Here is a 17,890-nt window from a genome sequence, read left to right on the forward strand (position 1 = left end):
TGTCTACTCAGCCATCTCCTCAAAGGGAAATTTTCTTTTGAACCAGCATCCCTTGACCCATGCTAACTGCACTCAGTTAGATACTTCTGTCAAGAAGGCTAAGGTCTAAGTTTATATTGCTCCTTTGAAAAGTCAAAAGCTTTGTTATTTGCGCATTCAAACACTGACCCGATTGCTACCGACTGTGGCAAATACCAAAGGATCGCCTTCCTTACTATGCCAGTTGAACTGCACTCCAAAAAGTGGTTGACCATGGTCCTCCTATTAAAAAAAAATTCAACAAAGAATGTTACCTTTCCTTGTATCAAGGTTAACCTGGGGAATCACAAATTTCAGATGCTAATCAAGAATCCAGTTTAATGAACATCTTTCTAAAATATCAGTCAGCATACAACTTGGAGCAACAAAGCATACGCATCAACATAATTTAGTCAGTCCACTTGAGGTGTAAACTGCACATAATAAATTTCTGATGCGATTTGTTTTACAATTATTGGGCAAGTTCAAATAGTTTTAAAAGATTTCAAAGTTGACTTTCAGTTAACTGGCTAACCGTAAGTTCTGTTGTAGGTTACCAAAGTAAAATAAGATCACATTGTTATGAAAAGAGGTCGTAATGCCAATTATTTGAGGATACATTGAACTTAAGTGTAAAACTTCTTTTAAAAAAAGACATACAAGCCAAATGATGTCAGAAAATGTAAATTTAGAGGGTATCTGAAATGTCTGATTAAATTGGTTCCTTTCAAAATATATGTAAAAACTTGGGCTGGGAAAAGACATGCATGATGGAAGTAATCCTTTCCATCCCAATTGAAGGAGCAATTGAATATACAGGCTGTTAATCACTCCTCAACCAGGAGCGCAATCATTTGCAGGTATCCCAATTGCGGACGCCTTGCTCAGACCTGGCCACCGCAAAATAGCATTTTCCATCACTTGCATTCTTAGATCAGTAGATATCCAATACAAGTCTTTAAAAATTCATATTGCTAACAATTTTGAAACCCTTCAGAAGCTTAAAATGCCATCTGTGACAACTCTCATGTTGAAGAGACTTTGCCAAGTTCTGAGACAAAGATTAATTTCCTCAATGTGTGAAATGGTTATAGCTAATTATTACCACACAGACAGTGAAGTTGCCATGTGAGTAACACCAAATATCAAAAACACAGTAAAGGAGCTACTTTTGAGGCTGGGACAGTGCTGCATGAGCACATATTAAATAATTTTGACCATTTAAAAGAAAAGCATGACCTCTTCAGGAAATTTTCTATCTTGAAATAATGTAAGAGTGATAACAGGAAAATTCAGGAGAACCTAGAAATACACAAAATTTTATAGCATAGAAATAGGCAAATAAACAAAAGCTTTGTGGAACATTTATGCTCCACATCAACCTCCTCCTATCTTATTTCATCTAATCCCGTTTGCATTGTCTTCTTTTCTTTTTATCCTGTATTTTTGTAACATCCCTTGAATGCATCTACATTATTTGCCCTGAACATTCCTACATGTTAGCACGCATTACATTCTTACCCCTCACAGAGATAGGACGTATTCCCTAACTTTCATACTGGATTAAATAGTATTCTATGAACCCTCATCTCAACCCAGAAGTAGAGAGAGAGAAAAAAACAACCCAGTAACAAGGATTCAACAGACCCAAGGGCGTAGCATTTGCAACAATCTTCAGCCAGAAGGCAGCAGACACTGTAATGGCTATGGGTCCTGACAACATTCTGGCTAAAACTCTGAAGACATGCTCCAGAAAGTGCCAGACCCCTAGTCAAGCTGTTCCAGTATAGCTACAACAATGGTAATGATTCAGTAATGTGGAATATTGCTAAAGCATCAGTAAAGCAATTGGTGTCTTCAAAAATACTATCAGCAGCAATAGTGTCACTGAGGCTACCCAATTCCCCACCTCATTACTGCATTAGATCCAACATGGACAAATGAGCGAACATCAGAAATGAGTTCAGAACGCCTGCCCTTGATGTCAATGCCGCATTTGACTGAATATAAGTCAAGGATCCCTAACAAAATTAGTCAAACAGAATCAAGGAGACAACTCTTCATGCCTAACACAAGGAACACAATTTAGATCACCGGAAGTCAGCCAACTCAATGTCCAGACTTCACTGTGGGAGCTCCTCAGGTTAGTGCCCTAGAATTAATCATTTTCAGTTCACCTTCCCACCATCAAAACCTCCGACCTGGGGACGTTTGCCGATGATTGCACAGTGTTTAGTACCATTCATGACCTCTCAGGAAGTAGATCAGCCCACATCCATACACAATAAGATTACGGCAACATTCAGGATTGTGCTGACAAGCAGCATGTAACAATGATGCCAGACAATGGTCAGAATATAGCCATCTCCAACAAAGGAAATTAACCCTCACCTCTTGATAATTAACGAAATTATCATCACTGAATCTCCCCACTATCAAATCGTGGAGGACTACCATTGACCAGAAGCAAATACTGAACTTCAAGAGCAGTTCAGAGACTAGGAATTCTGCAGAGTAACTCATCTCCTGACTCCCCAGATCCCATACACCATCTAAAAGGCACAAATCAGGAGTCTGATAGAACACACACAGCATGCCTTAATGTGCGAGGTTCCAATAAGACACAAGACCCCTGACACTATCCAAGAGAAATATGCCTGCTTGACTGATGCATCCACAGATATTCACTCCCTTAATACCAATGTTGATAGTGGCAGTGTGCACCCTCTACAAGGCATACCACAGAAATTCACCAAGGGTCCTTCGGCAGTACTTTCCAAACATGCATCCATTATCATCTCAAAGGACATCAGCACATACACAGTAACACCAGGACCTGCAAGTTCCTCTCCAAGTCACTCACCATCCCAACTTGAAAATGTAGCACCATTTCTTCAGTATTGCTGAGTTAAAAATCCTAGAATTCCCCTTCTACAGTAATATGGGCGTACCTACACGAAGTGAACTGCAGTGGTTCAAGAAAGCTGATCACCACCATTTTCAAGAAGGTAACTATGGTCAGGCAATAAATGTTAGCCTCTTGAGTGAAGGCCTGTCGCGTGAATGAATTTTTAAAAATTGAATATAGCAGAATAATTTCATTATACAGCTAAAATATTTGTAAATAGCAGCATTGCTACAAAAGCAAGGGAAGGAAAAGATACTGTCCCAGTGGGAAGAGTCAAGGTGAGAAACATTACGAGAACTACCGAGAGGAAGGGAAAAGGTTGAGATGAGAGTGCAGTTGAGCAAACATGCACCTGCAGAAATGTACCTGTGAATAAAAGAACTAAAAGTTTGGCAGTTGGGCTTTTGAAAGTGCAGATTCAATTGTAATGCTGAATAAAAACTACATGAAAATTGAAATAGAAAAACTCAAGTTGAAAGGGAATGAGACAAACTGCATTGCTTTAATAGCTCACACAGGATTGAAAGACCAAATTGCATCCTTCTGTGCTGTACAGTTCTAGCTGACTGTCATAGTGAATCCTTCCAGTCACAAACCTTAAGACTGTTGACACATTTAAAGGAATATTTGCATTTCTTGGATTTCCACTTGCCCTTCCCCCAGCTCTTCCTTCCAGGAACATTCGGTGTGTTTGTAGGGGTATCTGGTCTCTCAGTGTTTGTACCACTCTCTATACTGGCAGCATCATCCTGTGAAGAAAATATTATAATGCAATAAGCTGAACAAAAAAAATGTATGCACAGTTCAAACTTGTAGCCCTTTCAAGCTGCGTCATTCTGAACAATGCACAACAGTACAGGACAAGAAAAATTGTAAACTTCATCATTATTCCCATAGAAAATGTACAGTTTTAGGTCTTCCTCAGCCAAGGAAATTGACCAGCAATGGTCCCTTTAAAAAAAATGCAGTGAATTTATAAAATTAAAAATTTATTATTAGCAGAGTAGTTTTGTTATTATTCCATTTTTCGGCTTAGTCTCAACATGAAACACCATGTGTAAAATGCTCATAAAAATAAAAACCTGTCAAACAAACATCAGGAGCTGGTAAGTTTGACAGCTTATCCAATTACAAATAATAATCAATAATACATGAATATTTAATCTCTTTAGAGCCTTATTTCACTTCCACATTTCTTCAATTTCCCAGGAGTAGGAGCACATCAGATCCATAATGTTTCATAGCCGATCAAATTCCTGTTGACAACTTTGTCTTTGAAAGCTGCTTAAATGGAAACAATATATATTACGAAAGTATCAGTTCAGTATGCTAAACAAAGTAGAGAAACACAATGAAGCATCATGTCACAGCTTATCATATGAAGAACAGTATGCTTTACACAAGCAACTGGGATAGACCACATCTTGAGTGAGACACAACATAGCATGTGTGTATTTCTGGGAATTTGCAATGCCATGGGAATGCTGTGCAGAAGGCAACAGATCCTCTTCTGGTTTTTGTTTTTAAGGTTATTGTCTTCAGCTTGGACTAAGCAGAGATCAGCCACAGGATAAATTGAGGCCTAGGATTGGGGGCTCAGCGCTTCAGATTCAACTCAGCAGAGGGACGGACGGTTTTTTTGGGGGAAGGGGGGAGGGTGTGCTAGTTTAACAGCTGCAGCTTCAGAGGTCAGCTGATTGGTGAAACAAATCAAACAGTGACAACACAGGAAAATAATTGGTCAGGGATTTTAAGGGAGCAAGGATAAACCAGGAAACTACATGCCAGTCGATCTAACCTTAGTGGTGGCCAAACCATTGGAAGCACTTCTGAGGAAGCAAGAAGGTTAACCTGCAATTGGAGAGGTAGGGATTAATCAAGAACAGTGAGCACGGTTTTGTTAAGGGATGCCATTTCTGACCAACGTGATTGAATTTTTCAGTGACATGGCCAGGTATGTAGACGAATACAATGCATTTGACACAATCTACTTGGATTTCAGCAAGGCTTTTGATGAGGACCTGCATGGGAGAGTGACAGTGAAGGTAACAGCCATGGAATCCAAGGAAACTTGGCAGATGGTAGGAAGCAGGGGGTGATGGCTGAAGAGTATTTTTGTGGCTAGAAACCTGTGAGCAGTGGAGTTCCAGAGATCAGCGTTGGAGATCTTACTGGCTGTGCTATCTAGAAGCTTCAGACTTGGATGTAGGAAGGTTGAACAGTAAGTTCACAGATAGCATAAATTTGTTAAATTGAGAGATTAGCTTTAGATAACAGGGTATAAGCAGGGTGGTCAGCTCGGCTGAACAGCAGCAAGTGGAATTCAATCCAGATAAGTGCGAACTGTTGCACTTGGGCAAGACAAACAAAGCAAGAGAACATACAGAGAGGAACCTAGGAAGCATCACTGATCAGAAGGACCTTGGTGTGCACATCTACCTCAAGGTAGATAAAGGTCTAAAAGCAGCATATGGGGTACTTGCCTTTACTTGTCAGGGCAATATTTAAGAGTAGGGAGGTTATGCTGGAATTCTAAAAAGTGTCGGTTAGACTACAGCTAAAGTATTGTGCACAGTTATGGAATCCACGTTATAAAAAGGGGTATGATTACACTAGAGAAGGTGCAGAGGAGATTTACTGGGATGTTGGCTGGAACGGACTGTTTTAGATATGAAGAGACTGGATTGAGACTAGGGTTGTTTTCCTTGGAGCAGAGGAGACTATGGAGACATATGATTGAGATGTGTAAAGTTATGAGGGACATAGACAGAAAGAAACTTGTCCCTTTAGTGGGGACATCAATCAATGAGTGTATAGATATAGTTAAGAGTCAGGAGGTTTAGAAGAGACGTGAGGAAACACGTTTTCACCCAGAGGGTGTTGGGAATCTTGAAATCACTGTATATGAAGGTGGCAGAGGCAGAAACAGTTAAGAGGTAATTGGACGTGTATTTGCAATGCAAAGATAAGTAAAACTCTTTACCAAATGCTGGAAAGTGGGATTAGAAATTAGGCCGTTGCTTTCGACCAATACAAACTTGATGGACCAGGAGGGTTTTCCTCTGAGCTGTAGACCTCTATGACTCTATGATAAAATTCATAAGTAATAATCATACAATGAAACCAAGAAGCAGAGGAATTGCAAAGAGTGCATGCTTTTCACATCTTTCATTGATGAAAAGAATTTGTTAACAAATGCAAGAGCAAAAACAAAAGGAACAAAACCAATGATTCTAAAGTGAAGCCTACTGAAACACAGTATTTTAAACTTCGTGTTCTTCTATATTGCAATGCATATTTGCTAATGTTAAAGCAGTAATATTCTAACAGAGAATCTGTCAAGCCTGTAAAGAACAGAAGTACCACTCAACTCAGCACCATATAACCAAAATCAGCTCTGCACCAAAAGAACAACCAACCAGAGGCAAATTATGCATACACCGCAAACAATGAGAGTTTACTAGTTGAATTCTAGGCTAAGTGTTATATAAATCTGAAAGTGAATATTATTCTAACCAGATGTAATAGGAAATGCAGATGCTGAAGAATCCGAGATAACAAGGTGTAGAGCTGGATGAACACAGCAGGCCAAGCAGCATCACTGGGCCACCAAGGCTGACGTTACGGGCCTAGACCCTTCAGTTTCTTGTTATGTGATTCCTCGGACGGCAGGACTGAACCTGATAAACACCTGTTAATCACACTCCCTCTATAGCGAGGCCATCCATTCAGTGATGGGACTAAAGGCATACACAATACTCCAGCTGTGGTTTTACCAAAGCCCTGTCGAGTTATAGCAAGACATCCCTACTCCTACACCTGAATCCTCTCACTACGAAGGCCAACATATGATTTTCCATCTTCATTATTTGCTGAACATGCATGCTCACATTCTGCAACTGGCACACAAGGACACCCAGATCTCACTGCATCTTACCCACCGTTCCCAATCTATTACCATTCATGAAATAGTTCGCTTCTTGTTTATGCCAAAGTGGATAAACTCACACTTATCCATACTACACCACATCTGCCATCATCTCCCCACTCACTCAACTTGGCTGAATCACACCAAAGCATCTCTGCACTCTCAGTTCATCCTCCCATACAACTTTGTATTATCTGCAACTTGGTGATATTACATTTACTGCCTTCATCTAAATCATTAATATACATTGTGAATAATTGGGGTCCCAGCACTGATATGAGAGATACACTCATAAGTGCCTGCCATTTGGAAACAGACATTTATTCCTACTTATTTCTTCTTTGCCAACCAGATCCCTCTCCATGTCAGTACATACTCCCAGTCCCATGTACTTTAATTTTACATGCTAATATATTACAGACAGCAAGACAACTCAGTGTTTAGTGCTGCTGCCTCAGAGCCAGGACCCGGGTTCAATACCAGCCTTCAGCGACTGTCTAGATGGAGTTTACACATTGTCGCCGCGTCTGTGCAGGTTTCTGCTGTGTGGTCTGGTTTCCTCCCACAGTCCAAAGACAGACATGTTGTTAGGTGAATCAACCATGCTAAATTGCCCTGTAGAATCTAGGACATACAGGCTAGGTGGATTAGCCATGGTAAATACGGGCTTACTGGCATAGGGCAAGGGTAGGATGCTCTTTCGTGGGTGAGTGCAGACTCAATGGGCCAAAATGCCTCTTTCCATACCGTAAAGATTCTATGACCTTACTGAAAGCTTTCTGAAAGTCTAAGTAAACCACATAACACTGGCTCCCCGTTATCAACTCTACAAGTTACATCCTTACATAATTGCAGTAGATTTATCAAGCACAACTTCCCTTTTGTAAATCCACACTGACTGGTTTCTGAATGTTCTGCTATATCATTATAGTGGACTCTAATTAGTATTCCTGAACTATTGAAGTCATGCTGAGAGGTCTATAATTCCCCAATTTCTCGCTACCACTTTTCTTTTAAAAAAGTGTGGTTATATTAGCTACTTTCTAATCCACAGAAACTAATCCACAGTCTATGGAATTCCGAAAGATGACCAATGCATCCACTACGTCTCGGGTCACAACCTTACGAATGCTGTGATGTAGATTACTGTGGCCTAGGATTTATCAGCCTTCAATCTCTTCAATATCCCCAACACCTATTAATAGCGATTTCTGTCAATTGGTCCCTCCTCACTACACCCTGTTTTCCCCAACATTTTTTGGGGGATTATTTTGTATTCTTTGTAATCACAGAATGAAAAAGTGAGAGAGATACTAAGAACTGCAGATGCTAGAATCAGAGATTACAAAGTGTGCAGCTGGACGCACACAGCAGGCCAGGCTGCATCAGAGGAGCAGGAAAGCTAACATTTCTGAAGAAGGGTCCTAACATGAAACGTTAACATTCCTGCTCCTCTGATGCTGCCTGGCCTGCTGTGTGCATCCAGCTCCACATTGTTATCAAAAAGTGGTGTTAAATTGATCCACCATCTCTTGGTTCCCCATTATAACCTCAAGCCTGAGCTTATCGCCACACCTCTAAAAATTAAACCCTTAGGTTTCCCTTAAAAGCAAATAATATTAATTACTCTCAAGCCTTTCTGCTTTGGACATTTGCACCATTACCTTTACAAACTAAAGTCAATATATTATAAACAACGATAAAGAACAGCATAAATATTCATCCAATCAGCTACTTCTTCTTGCCCTCATGTCATTTTTAAACACTCTTCCCAGACAACAACAGAGCAGTGCTGCTGCAGGACACTCCAAATGAGTTAGAGTCAGTGATATAATCCCTCTTCCAGCTGCATTTTAGCTCCAACGAAGAATCACATTGCAATAACCAAATTCATCAACTTCCCACAGCTCAGCAAATTTCCAACTTAGTATGTAGCCATGTCAAAGCGCATGCAGCAAGAAAACCCAAGTTCAACAAGTTGGGCCAAGCTAATTCTGGTTACAATAGTTTGCAGAAACAACATGTTCATAGCAAGTAGGGGCAACTCTAGAAGCCACAACACGTTACCACTAATCAGAATGCAAGGTATATAAAAACTGAGCCTGATACTCAGAGACCTATCTAATAACAACCATTTGTTATTGGGATGTCGGTGCGTCGTCCATTCCAGCTCCCCAGAACCTATGGTGAGTCCGGGTTTAAATCCCGCCCACCCTCCCAAACACTCACCGCCACACCAGGCTAAACCCGGTCACGCTAATCAAGATTGGATGAAAGCCAACACCGTGGCTCCGACGAAAGACTGCCACTCTCCATGTTCTTCCCGCCGCATCGGAGGCTGCTCCTCATCCCTACCGAAGATGAGGATGCAGAGGGGAGCATACAAGAAAATGGTCACAGCTGCAGCGACCTTTCCGTTAACTACACTCACATTTTCATCCCCGGAAACGTCCGGGTTACTGTTCTCATCGCTCAATTTCTGTCTCTTAGTCGGCATGTCCCCTCGCGCCGCACTTTCCGACATTATCCGCAAAGCGGAGCCTGGCGTTGTCACAAAGTCACGTGCGCGCTACCGACTGTCGCAAAACAAAACCCATCCGATTACGTGAACGTCGAGGATGGCCTTTCTTGTTTTCGAATGTTATCCCGACCTTCTGGAAAAGCAATGTTATCTAAGGTTGTTTCAGTTCTGTGAGCAGCACAAAGCTCACGTGATGATGTCGGGTTCTTTGGCCTGTGATAATGGGAACTGCAGATGCTGGAGAATCCAAGATAACAAAGTGTGGAGCTGGATGAACACAGCAGGCCAAGCAGCATCTCAGGAGCACAAAAGCTGACGTTTCGGGCCGAGACCGTTCATCAGAAAAGGGGGATGGGGAGAGGGAACTGGAATAAATAGGGAGAGAGGGGGAGGCGGACCGAAAATGGAGAGAAAACAAGATAGGTAGAGTACAGGTGAAGAGGGGATAGGTCAGTCCAGGGAAGATGGACAGGTCAAGGAGGCGGGATGACGTGGTAGGTAGGAAATGGAGGTGCGGCATGGGGTGGGAGGAAGGGATGGGTGAGAGCAAGAACAGGTTAGGGAAGCAGAGACAGGCTGGGCTGGTTGTGTGATGCAGTGGGGGAAGGGGAAGAACTGGGCTGGTTTTGGGATGCAGTGGGGGAAGGGGAGATTTTGAAGCTTGTGAAGTCCACATTGATACCATTGGGCTGCAGGGTTCCCAAGTGGAATATGAGTTGCTGTACCTTCAACCTTCGGGTGGCATCATTGTGGCACTGCAGGAGGCCCATGATGGACATGTCGCCTGAGGAATGGGAAGGGGAGTTGAAATGGTTCGCGACTGGGAGGTGCAGTTGTTTGTTGCAAACCGAGCTGAGGTGTTCTGCAAAGCGGTCCCCAAGCCTCCGCTTGGTTTCCCCATTGTAGAGGAAGCCACACCGGGTGCAATGGCTACAATATACCACATTGGCAGATGTGCAGGTGAACATCTGCTTGATATGGAAGGGCATCTTGGGGCCTGGGATAGGGGTGAGGGAGGAGGTGTGGGGGCAACTGTAGCACTTCCTGCGGTTGCAGGGGAAGGTGCCGGGTGTGGTGGGGTTGGAGGGGAGTGTGGAGCGGATAAGGGAGTCGCGGAGAGAGCGGTCTCTCCGGAAGGCAGACAAGGGTGGGGATGGAAAAATAGCTTGGGTGGTGGGGTCGGATTGTAAATGGCGGAAATGTCGGAGGATGATGCGTTGTATCCAGAGGTTGGTGGGGTGGTATGTGAGAACGAGGGAGATCCTCTTGGGGCAGTTGTGGCGGGGGCGGGGTGTGAGGGATGTGTTCCGGGAAGTGTGGGAGACGCGGTCAATGGCGTTCTCGACCACAGCGCAGGGAAGGTTGCGGTCCTTGAAGAACGTGGATATCTCTGATGTGCAGGAGTGGAATGCCTCATCCTGGGAGCAGATGCGGTGGAGGCGGAGGAATTGGGAATAGGGGATGGAATTTTTGCAGGAGGGTGGGTGGGAGGAGGCGTATTCTTGGTAGCTGTGGGAGTCAGTGGGCTTGAAATGGACATCAGTTTCTAGCTGGTTACCTGAGATGGAGACTGAGAGGTCCAGGAAGGTGAGGGATTTGTTGGAGATGGCCCAGGTGAACTTGAGGTTGGGGTGGAAGGTGTTGGTAAAGTGGATGAACTGTTCGAGCTCCTCTGGGGAGCAAGAAGCGGCGCCGACACAGTCATCAATGTAACGGAGGAAGAGGTGGGGTTTGGGGCCTCTGTAGGTGCGGAAGAGGGACTGTTCCACGTAACCTACAAACAGGCAGGCATAGCTTGGGCCCATGCGGGTGCCCATGGCCACCGCCTTTGTCTGTAGGAAGTGGGAGGAATCGAAAGAGAAGTTGTTGAGGGTGAGGACGAGTTCAGCTAGGCGGATGAGGGTGTCGGTGGAGGGGGATTGGTCGGGCCTGCGGGACAGGGTTCTTTGGCCTGTTAGTTTCTCAGTCTAAATGTGTGCAATTTGGTTAGGTTCATGGGCTCACCAGGACTGAACTCTTTCATGTTTCAGGTATAATGTCCAGGACTCATTAGACCCCAAAACCTGTTTATCATTTACAAAGCACAAATCAGGAGTGTGATGAAATACATTCTATTTCCATCAGTATGTGCAACAAATCAACCAACGAACTGAAATGACCACATCAGAGCAACAAACCATTCAGATATCAATGAGTGCTATGAATGCTGGCTCACATTATGCCCAATTTTCCACTTTGTGTCTTTTGCTACTTAGTGGATTTTTCACTGAAACTCTTTGGTATTTTAAAACATGCATAAGTGAACTTGGAATATTTTTGGGTGTCAGCTTTGAAGGAAGGAGCTGTCTCTTGTGCAAACCTTTAGTTATATTTTGGAACAAAATTCTTTGTGATGTTGGATTGCGTTAGTATGGAGGTTTCATGATAGCTTCTAAGAAATCTTAACATTCTTTGGGATAAAAATGCTATGTTGCGTTAAGATGATATCCACCTTTCCACCCATTCAATAAAGACTCAATAAAGGAATAAAGTTCAATAGTTCAGAGCTCATAATATGACAGTGTGGAGTTACAATTCAATTTTGAAATTGAAGCACAGACAATTAAAGGTGGACTAGTAATATTCAGAGTGCAGAAAGCAGCTGAAAGCAACCAGGAAACAGCAGTCATAGCTCCAAGACATAATGGCTGCAAATTCCTTTCCCAGTACCAGTCAAAATGAAAAGCTGTGAAGCAGAACTAGCAGTCCTTGCAATGCAATTAATGACCTAGAGCAATGACTATCATTGTTGGGAGTGTAGAGACTATCACTTTTTTCTTTTACTTTTCTCACAGTTTGAAACCGTGACTTGAAGTTAAGAATTGAAATTTGAACAACAGCTCGTTTTAAAAGAGAAAGAATATAGGTAAATGTTTTCTTCTAGGAACTGTCCTGGAAGGACAATGCAACATAATTACTGATCTAAGGTCACTATAGCCAAAGCCACAGTGTGCTGTTATTATGCTCAGGGCTGGCAGCTGGTTGGATGTTGAATTAGCCAATCGAGGGAGAACTTGTTCTGACTGGGTTTTGGCAGGAGACAATATGATTTTTGGAACTTTGGAGGTGTTGCTGGCTTCGCTCTCCCTCTAGTTATTCCCGAGTTTCAGTCCAGTTAGCAAATTGTTGAAGGTTCTGAGAAAAAAATTCCAGTCCATAAGATATGAGTAATACTTCTAGAAGTTGCTGAAACTGGTTGCATTAACCTGTGACTTCAGAATTTAAGCATGATGTATAGTTTTACTTGGCTGAATGATATTGTACAAAAATTTCCTGAAGGCCTAGTATCAATCATTGGAAGCTGTTTATTGAACTGGAAAATTACAAACTTTTTATTTTCTGTTTTAATTTATCCATTAACTGTGTCTGTCTGGCTGTGTGCAAGTAGAGATTATGAGCAAAGAAGATTGGGCTTTAGATTGTAGATATTACATCGATTATCTTGATATTTATCTGTGTTCTACTGAAGTTTCATTATGAATGATAAATTGCCAATTTTATTTAAGTTATAAAATTGGTGTACAAGATCTGTCATTCATAAATTGAGATGCTTATGTTGGGAAAAACATCTGCCTTTCCACCCGATGTTTAATGGTGAGACAATAATGTTGCTAATAATTGTTGAGAGGTAATTTGCATTAATATATCATTGTTACCCAATCTCACCTCATTCCTATATCGGTTGCAATTTTAACATGCAGTGGAGAGAAATTAGACAAATGTCAATTTTTTCTTTTACTTCTAGCCCTTCACCTTGGTTAACTTTCCTAACGCTTCAGGGCACACTCCTTGAACAGTGACTACCTTTTCCATGAAGGTTGGCATGAGCCAATATTCGAGACTAATTGAATATAGTGTTAATCAAGAGGGATGCTTTGTCCTGTATGGCGTCAAATGTCTTGTGTTGTTGGAGCTGCACTCATTTAGGCACACAGAGAATATTTCATCACATTCCTGACTTCTGCCTTATAGATGGGATGCAAGCTTAGGGAGCCAGGAGGTGAATTACTCCCTGCATTATTCCTAGCTTCTGAGCTGTTACTGTAGCTACTATAGTTATTTGGTGAGTTCACTTCATTTTCTGCTCATTGGTAACCCCCAGGATGTTGATAATAGAAGATTCAGTAAAGGTAACACAAAGATGGCTAGCTTGTCATTGTTGCCAGCAGTGATAAATCAAAGTTGTTGCTATTCACACCTAAGCATCTGCCAGCAGCTTATGTGGCTAAGACGCTGAATGTCTTCAACCTCATGACCATATCTCAAAAATGAATCTGTGTTCCTTCATAGTCAAGTGGAACAGCTGTTAATCAAGAGTGCAACCACAACCTGTCAAGGCACTGTCTTTTCTCAGTCCTGGGTTTTGGACATGGTCAGTCAACTGGTTAAGGTCAGGGGTTCCATATCATTACATTCCAGGAGTTGGCCACGGTCAGATCTGCAGTGCCAGGGCGACTAGTCTGGGGACTAGAGGTAAGTTAGTTGGAGAGCAGCACTGAGACCAGCCAGAGGTGTGGTCAGTCATCGGTCCGGACTGTCCTTCAAGGTCCTAGTGGAACCTAAAATGTGCATCTGTGAATAAGTAATTGCTTAGCAAATGCTGCAGGATATCACTGCCTAAAACATCTTTTGCTTGTGATCATATCGCCATTCCTGATATTAAATTGGAGAGGATTGAAGAAATCACAGAATCAGAATTGTTACTGTGCAGAAGGAGGGTATTTGATCCTTCGTGTTTGCATTGACCTTCACAGAGCATTACAACTTGGTACCATTTCCCTGCAATCTTCCCATACCATTGTATATTTTTTTCTTTCCAAGTAATCATCCAATGCCCTCTTGAATGCCCAGTCAAATCTGTTTAATTTCCAGGCAATGAATTCCAGACTTGAACCACTCGTGTGAAAACATTGTTTCTCACGATGTGTTTGCAAATCACTTTAAATCTGTGCCCTCTTGTTTCAATCCTTTGAAAAGTGGGAATAGTTTTTTTGAATCTATGCTATCCAGATCTCTCACTATTTTAAAACTCAGAGAAACAGTCCAATCATTTCATTATCCTCACAACTGAAAGTGCATTTCCTCCAGACAAATTTTGTAAATTTCTTCCGCATTCTCTCCAATCCATTCACATCCTTTCTATATTGTGATACCAGAAATCTACATAATACTACAGCTGAGGTCTAATAGCTACTTTATATAACTGCAGCATAACATTCTTGCTCTCATACTCTCTGCCTCTTTTAATAAAGCCCAATTTATGTAGATATTTCTACTCTATCTGTTCAGACATGAAGTGGCACATATCTGAAGTAAGTGGGACTTGAAGCCAGGCCTTATGGCTCAGAAGTAGGGATAATACCACTAAACCATAAAAGCCTTTCCCAAGTTATTGTATCCTTTATTCACTGCGCTATCCATGTATCTTTCAGTGATCATTGTACATGTACGCCCAGGGAGCACAATTCCTGAAGCCCCTTAAGTCTGCCCACATGCTTTCCACCAAAATGCATCACCTCACACTTCTCCATATTGAGCTTTATCTGCAATCTATCTGTCCTTCCACCACCTTGTCCATATGTATTTGCAGTTCTACGCTGTCCTCGCAGAACATGATTCTCCCAGGGACATGACTAGTAGCCTGGGTCTATAGCAAGAGGTGAGAGGATCAACAAGAGGGAAAACATATGTAACCACAACCTCACCAATTTGTCTGCCACAGAAGCATTTCTCTATACAGTTTTGGCAGGACTGACCACAGTTCAGTCTTTGTGGAATCAAACTCACATCTTCACATTGATGATACCCTGCATCATACTATCCGCATCGCCACAATTCTAAATGGGATTGACTTTATACAGATCTAGCAACTCGGATTGGGCATCCATGAACTGCTGGTGGATCATCATCTACGCACACACAATATGCAACCTCATGCCATGGTGTGCCTCCCCATCATTACCACCCAGCGTGATGATCAATGCTCCGTAAATGAAGCAAGCAGGAAGGCAGTCCCAGAAAACCAAAATGATGTGCCAATCTTGTGAAACTACAATATACTGTCAATAGTACTGAAAACTTAGGTTTCAGAACTAGTTGTATCCCTGGCCAAACCCTACTACAGCTATAACACTGGCATATATCCAGCAATGTGAAAAATTGCCTGGGTTACCCTGCACACAAAATGCAGGACAAATCCAACCCAGTCAATTACCCTCTCATTGGTCCACACTCAATCATCAGGAAAGGGATGAAAGGAGTTGTCATAGTGCTTTCAAGCAGCACTTGATTAGCAATAACCCAAGTTTAAGTTCCACCAGCCCTTCAGCTTCTGACTTTATTACAACCTTGATTCACAGATGTACAAAAAAAATGAACTCCAGAAATCAAGTGAGCGTAAATGTTCATGACATCAAGGCTGCATTTGACAAAGTGTCGCATCGAAGAGTCATAGCAAAGCTGGAGAGTGAAGTTTAGGGAGCAGTCTCTTCACTGGGTATTGTCATACCTTTCACAAAGCCAGGTAATTGTGGTTGTTCAAGGTCAGTCATCTCAACTGCAAGAAATTTCTGCAGGAACTTCTCAAAAATAGTGTCCTAGACCCAACCATCTTTAGCTGCTTCATCAATGACCTTACCTCAATCAGAAGGTCAGAAGTGGGCATGATTACTGATGATTGTACAGTGACCAGCATCAATTATGGCTTCACAAATACTGAAGCAGTTCATGTCCTAATGCAGTATGATCAGGACAATATTCATGTTTAGGCTGACAAGTGCCAAGTAATGTTGATGCCACACAAGTGCTCAGCAATGATCATTTTCAACAAAACAGAGTCTAAACATCATGCCTTGACATTTAATAGCATTACCATCACTGAATCCCCCACTATCAGCATTTTGGGGGTGATGATTGACCAGACCCTAAATTGGACGAGCCATATAAATATTGTGGCTACAAGAGCAGGTCGGGGGCAAGGAATTCTGCAATGAGTAACTCAATTCCTGAATTCCCAAAGTCTGTCCACTTTTATACAGGGGATGAGTTACGAATGCAAAGTATACTCTTCATTTTCCTAGTTGAGTGCAGTTCCAACCAAACTCAGAAAATTGGCACCATCCAGGACAAAATAGTCAACTTAAATGACACTGCATCCACAACAAACAGATACAATCTTCACCACCTGCCTTCACAGTAGCAACCATGTGTTTCAACTAAAAGGCACACTTCAGAAACTCACTAAAACTCCTCAGCACCTTCTAAATCCATGATCACTACCATCTCAAAGGACAAGAGCGACAGATACATGGGAACACCCCAACTCACAAGTTCCCAAAGTCGCACCATCCTGATCTGAAAATATATCGTCATTCCTTAACTGTCATTGGAACAAAATCCTGGAACTCCCTCCCTAATAGCATTGTGCCTACAACAAATGGAGTGCAGTGGTTCAAGGAGGCAGTTCATTATCACCTTTTTAAGAGTAATTAGGGATGGGAAATAAATGATGGCTCTGCCAGTGATATCCATAATCCCAGGAATGAATAATAAACAAAAAATTGGATGAGAACAGATATCTATGATGCTGGGGAGGAGGAGGATGAACTTAATCATCAGTTTAGCACTTCTGGCTGAAGATAGTTGCAATTACTTAGCCTTTTGTGCCTTAATATATTGGGTTACTCCATTATTAATGATGGAGATATTTGTAGAGCCTAGTTCAATGGTTAGTTGTTTAATTGTCCAAGAACGTTCATGATGGGATTTGATAGGACTGCAGATCTAAGATATGATTGAAGGTAGAGAATTCCAGACAAGAAATTCATTTTCATCTTCATCTTAAATGGAATACAACTTGTTTTGTAATAGTGTCTAGATTTCACCTTAAAGGGTAGAATCATTCCATCATTTGCCTTGTAACCTCCTCAGAATCCTGTGTTTCAAAAGAACCTTCACTGAACTGCAATGAGCATAAACAAGCCTCTCCTCATAAACAAGTTCGTCATCATCAACTCTGAAATGTTTACAGTGGAGATAGGTCGTTTGTCACAAACACACACCTGATATCCTCTGAGTAGCCCATGAACTAAGAATTTGGAGAGAATAGAACAATAACGGAGGTTGGTGGTGTGGTATGTGAGTCCAGAGGTTGGTCAGATGGTATGTGAGTCCGGAGGTTAGTGGGGTGGTATGTGAGATTGGAGGTTGGTGGGATGGTATGTGAGTCCAGATGTTGATGGGGTGGTATGTGAGTCTGGAGGTTGGTGGGGTGGTATGTGACCCCACCCCATCAATCTCCAGATCCAATGCATCATCCTCCGACAATTCTGCCATCTGCAATCCGACCCCACCACCAAAGACATTTTTCCCTCCCCACCCTTGCCTGCTTTCTGGAGGGACCACTCTCTCCATGGCTCCCTTCCCTGCTCCACACTCCCCTCCAGCCCCACCACACCTGGCACTTTTCCCCGCAACT

General features: G+C 42.3%; 1 protein-coding gene across 3 annotated transcripts in view; it reads right to left on the reverse strand.

The window, feature by feature from the left end:
- eed (embryonic ectoderm development) overlaps nt 1–9,481 on the reverse strand; it is a 48,028-nt gene extending 38,547 nt beyond the window's left edge. For all 3 annotated transcript variants that reach the window (XR_007247720.2, XM_048532460.2, XM_059646566.1), the window contains exons 1-3: nt 9,286–9,481; nt 3,523–3,675; nt 169–261 (exon numbers count right to left, since the gene is read on the reverse strand). Coding sequence is in view for 2 of the 3 variants with exons in the window: in XM_048532460.2 (XP_048388417.1) it covers nt 169–261; nt 3,523–3,675; nt 9,286–9,378 (339 nt within the window). In the remaining variant the exon portion in view is untranslated. The remainder of the gene's footprint in view (nt 1–168; nt 262–3,522; nt 3,676–9,285) is intronic.
- Nucleotides 9,482–17,890: the final 8,409 nt, after the last annotated feature.

Source organism: Stegostoma tigrinum, chromosome 6, assembly GCF_030684315.1.
Source record: "Stegostoma tigrinum isolate sSteTig4 chromosome 6, sSteTig4.hap1, whole genome shotgun sequence".
Lineage (NCBI taxonomy): Eukaryota > Metazoa > Chordata > Chondrichthyes > Orectolobiformes > Stegostomatidae > Stegostoma > Stegostoma tigrinum.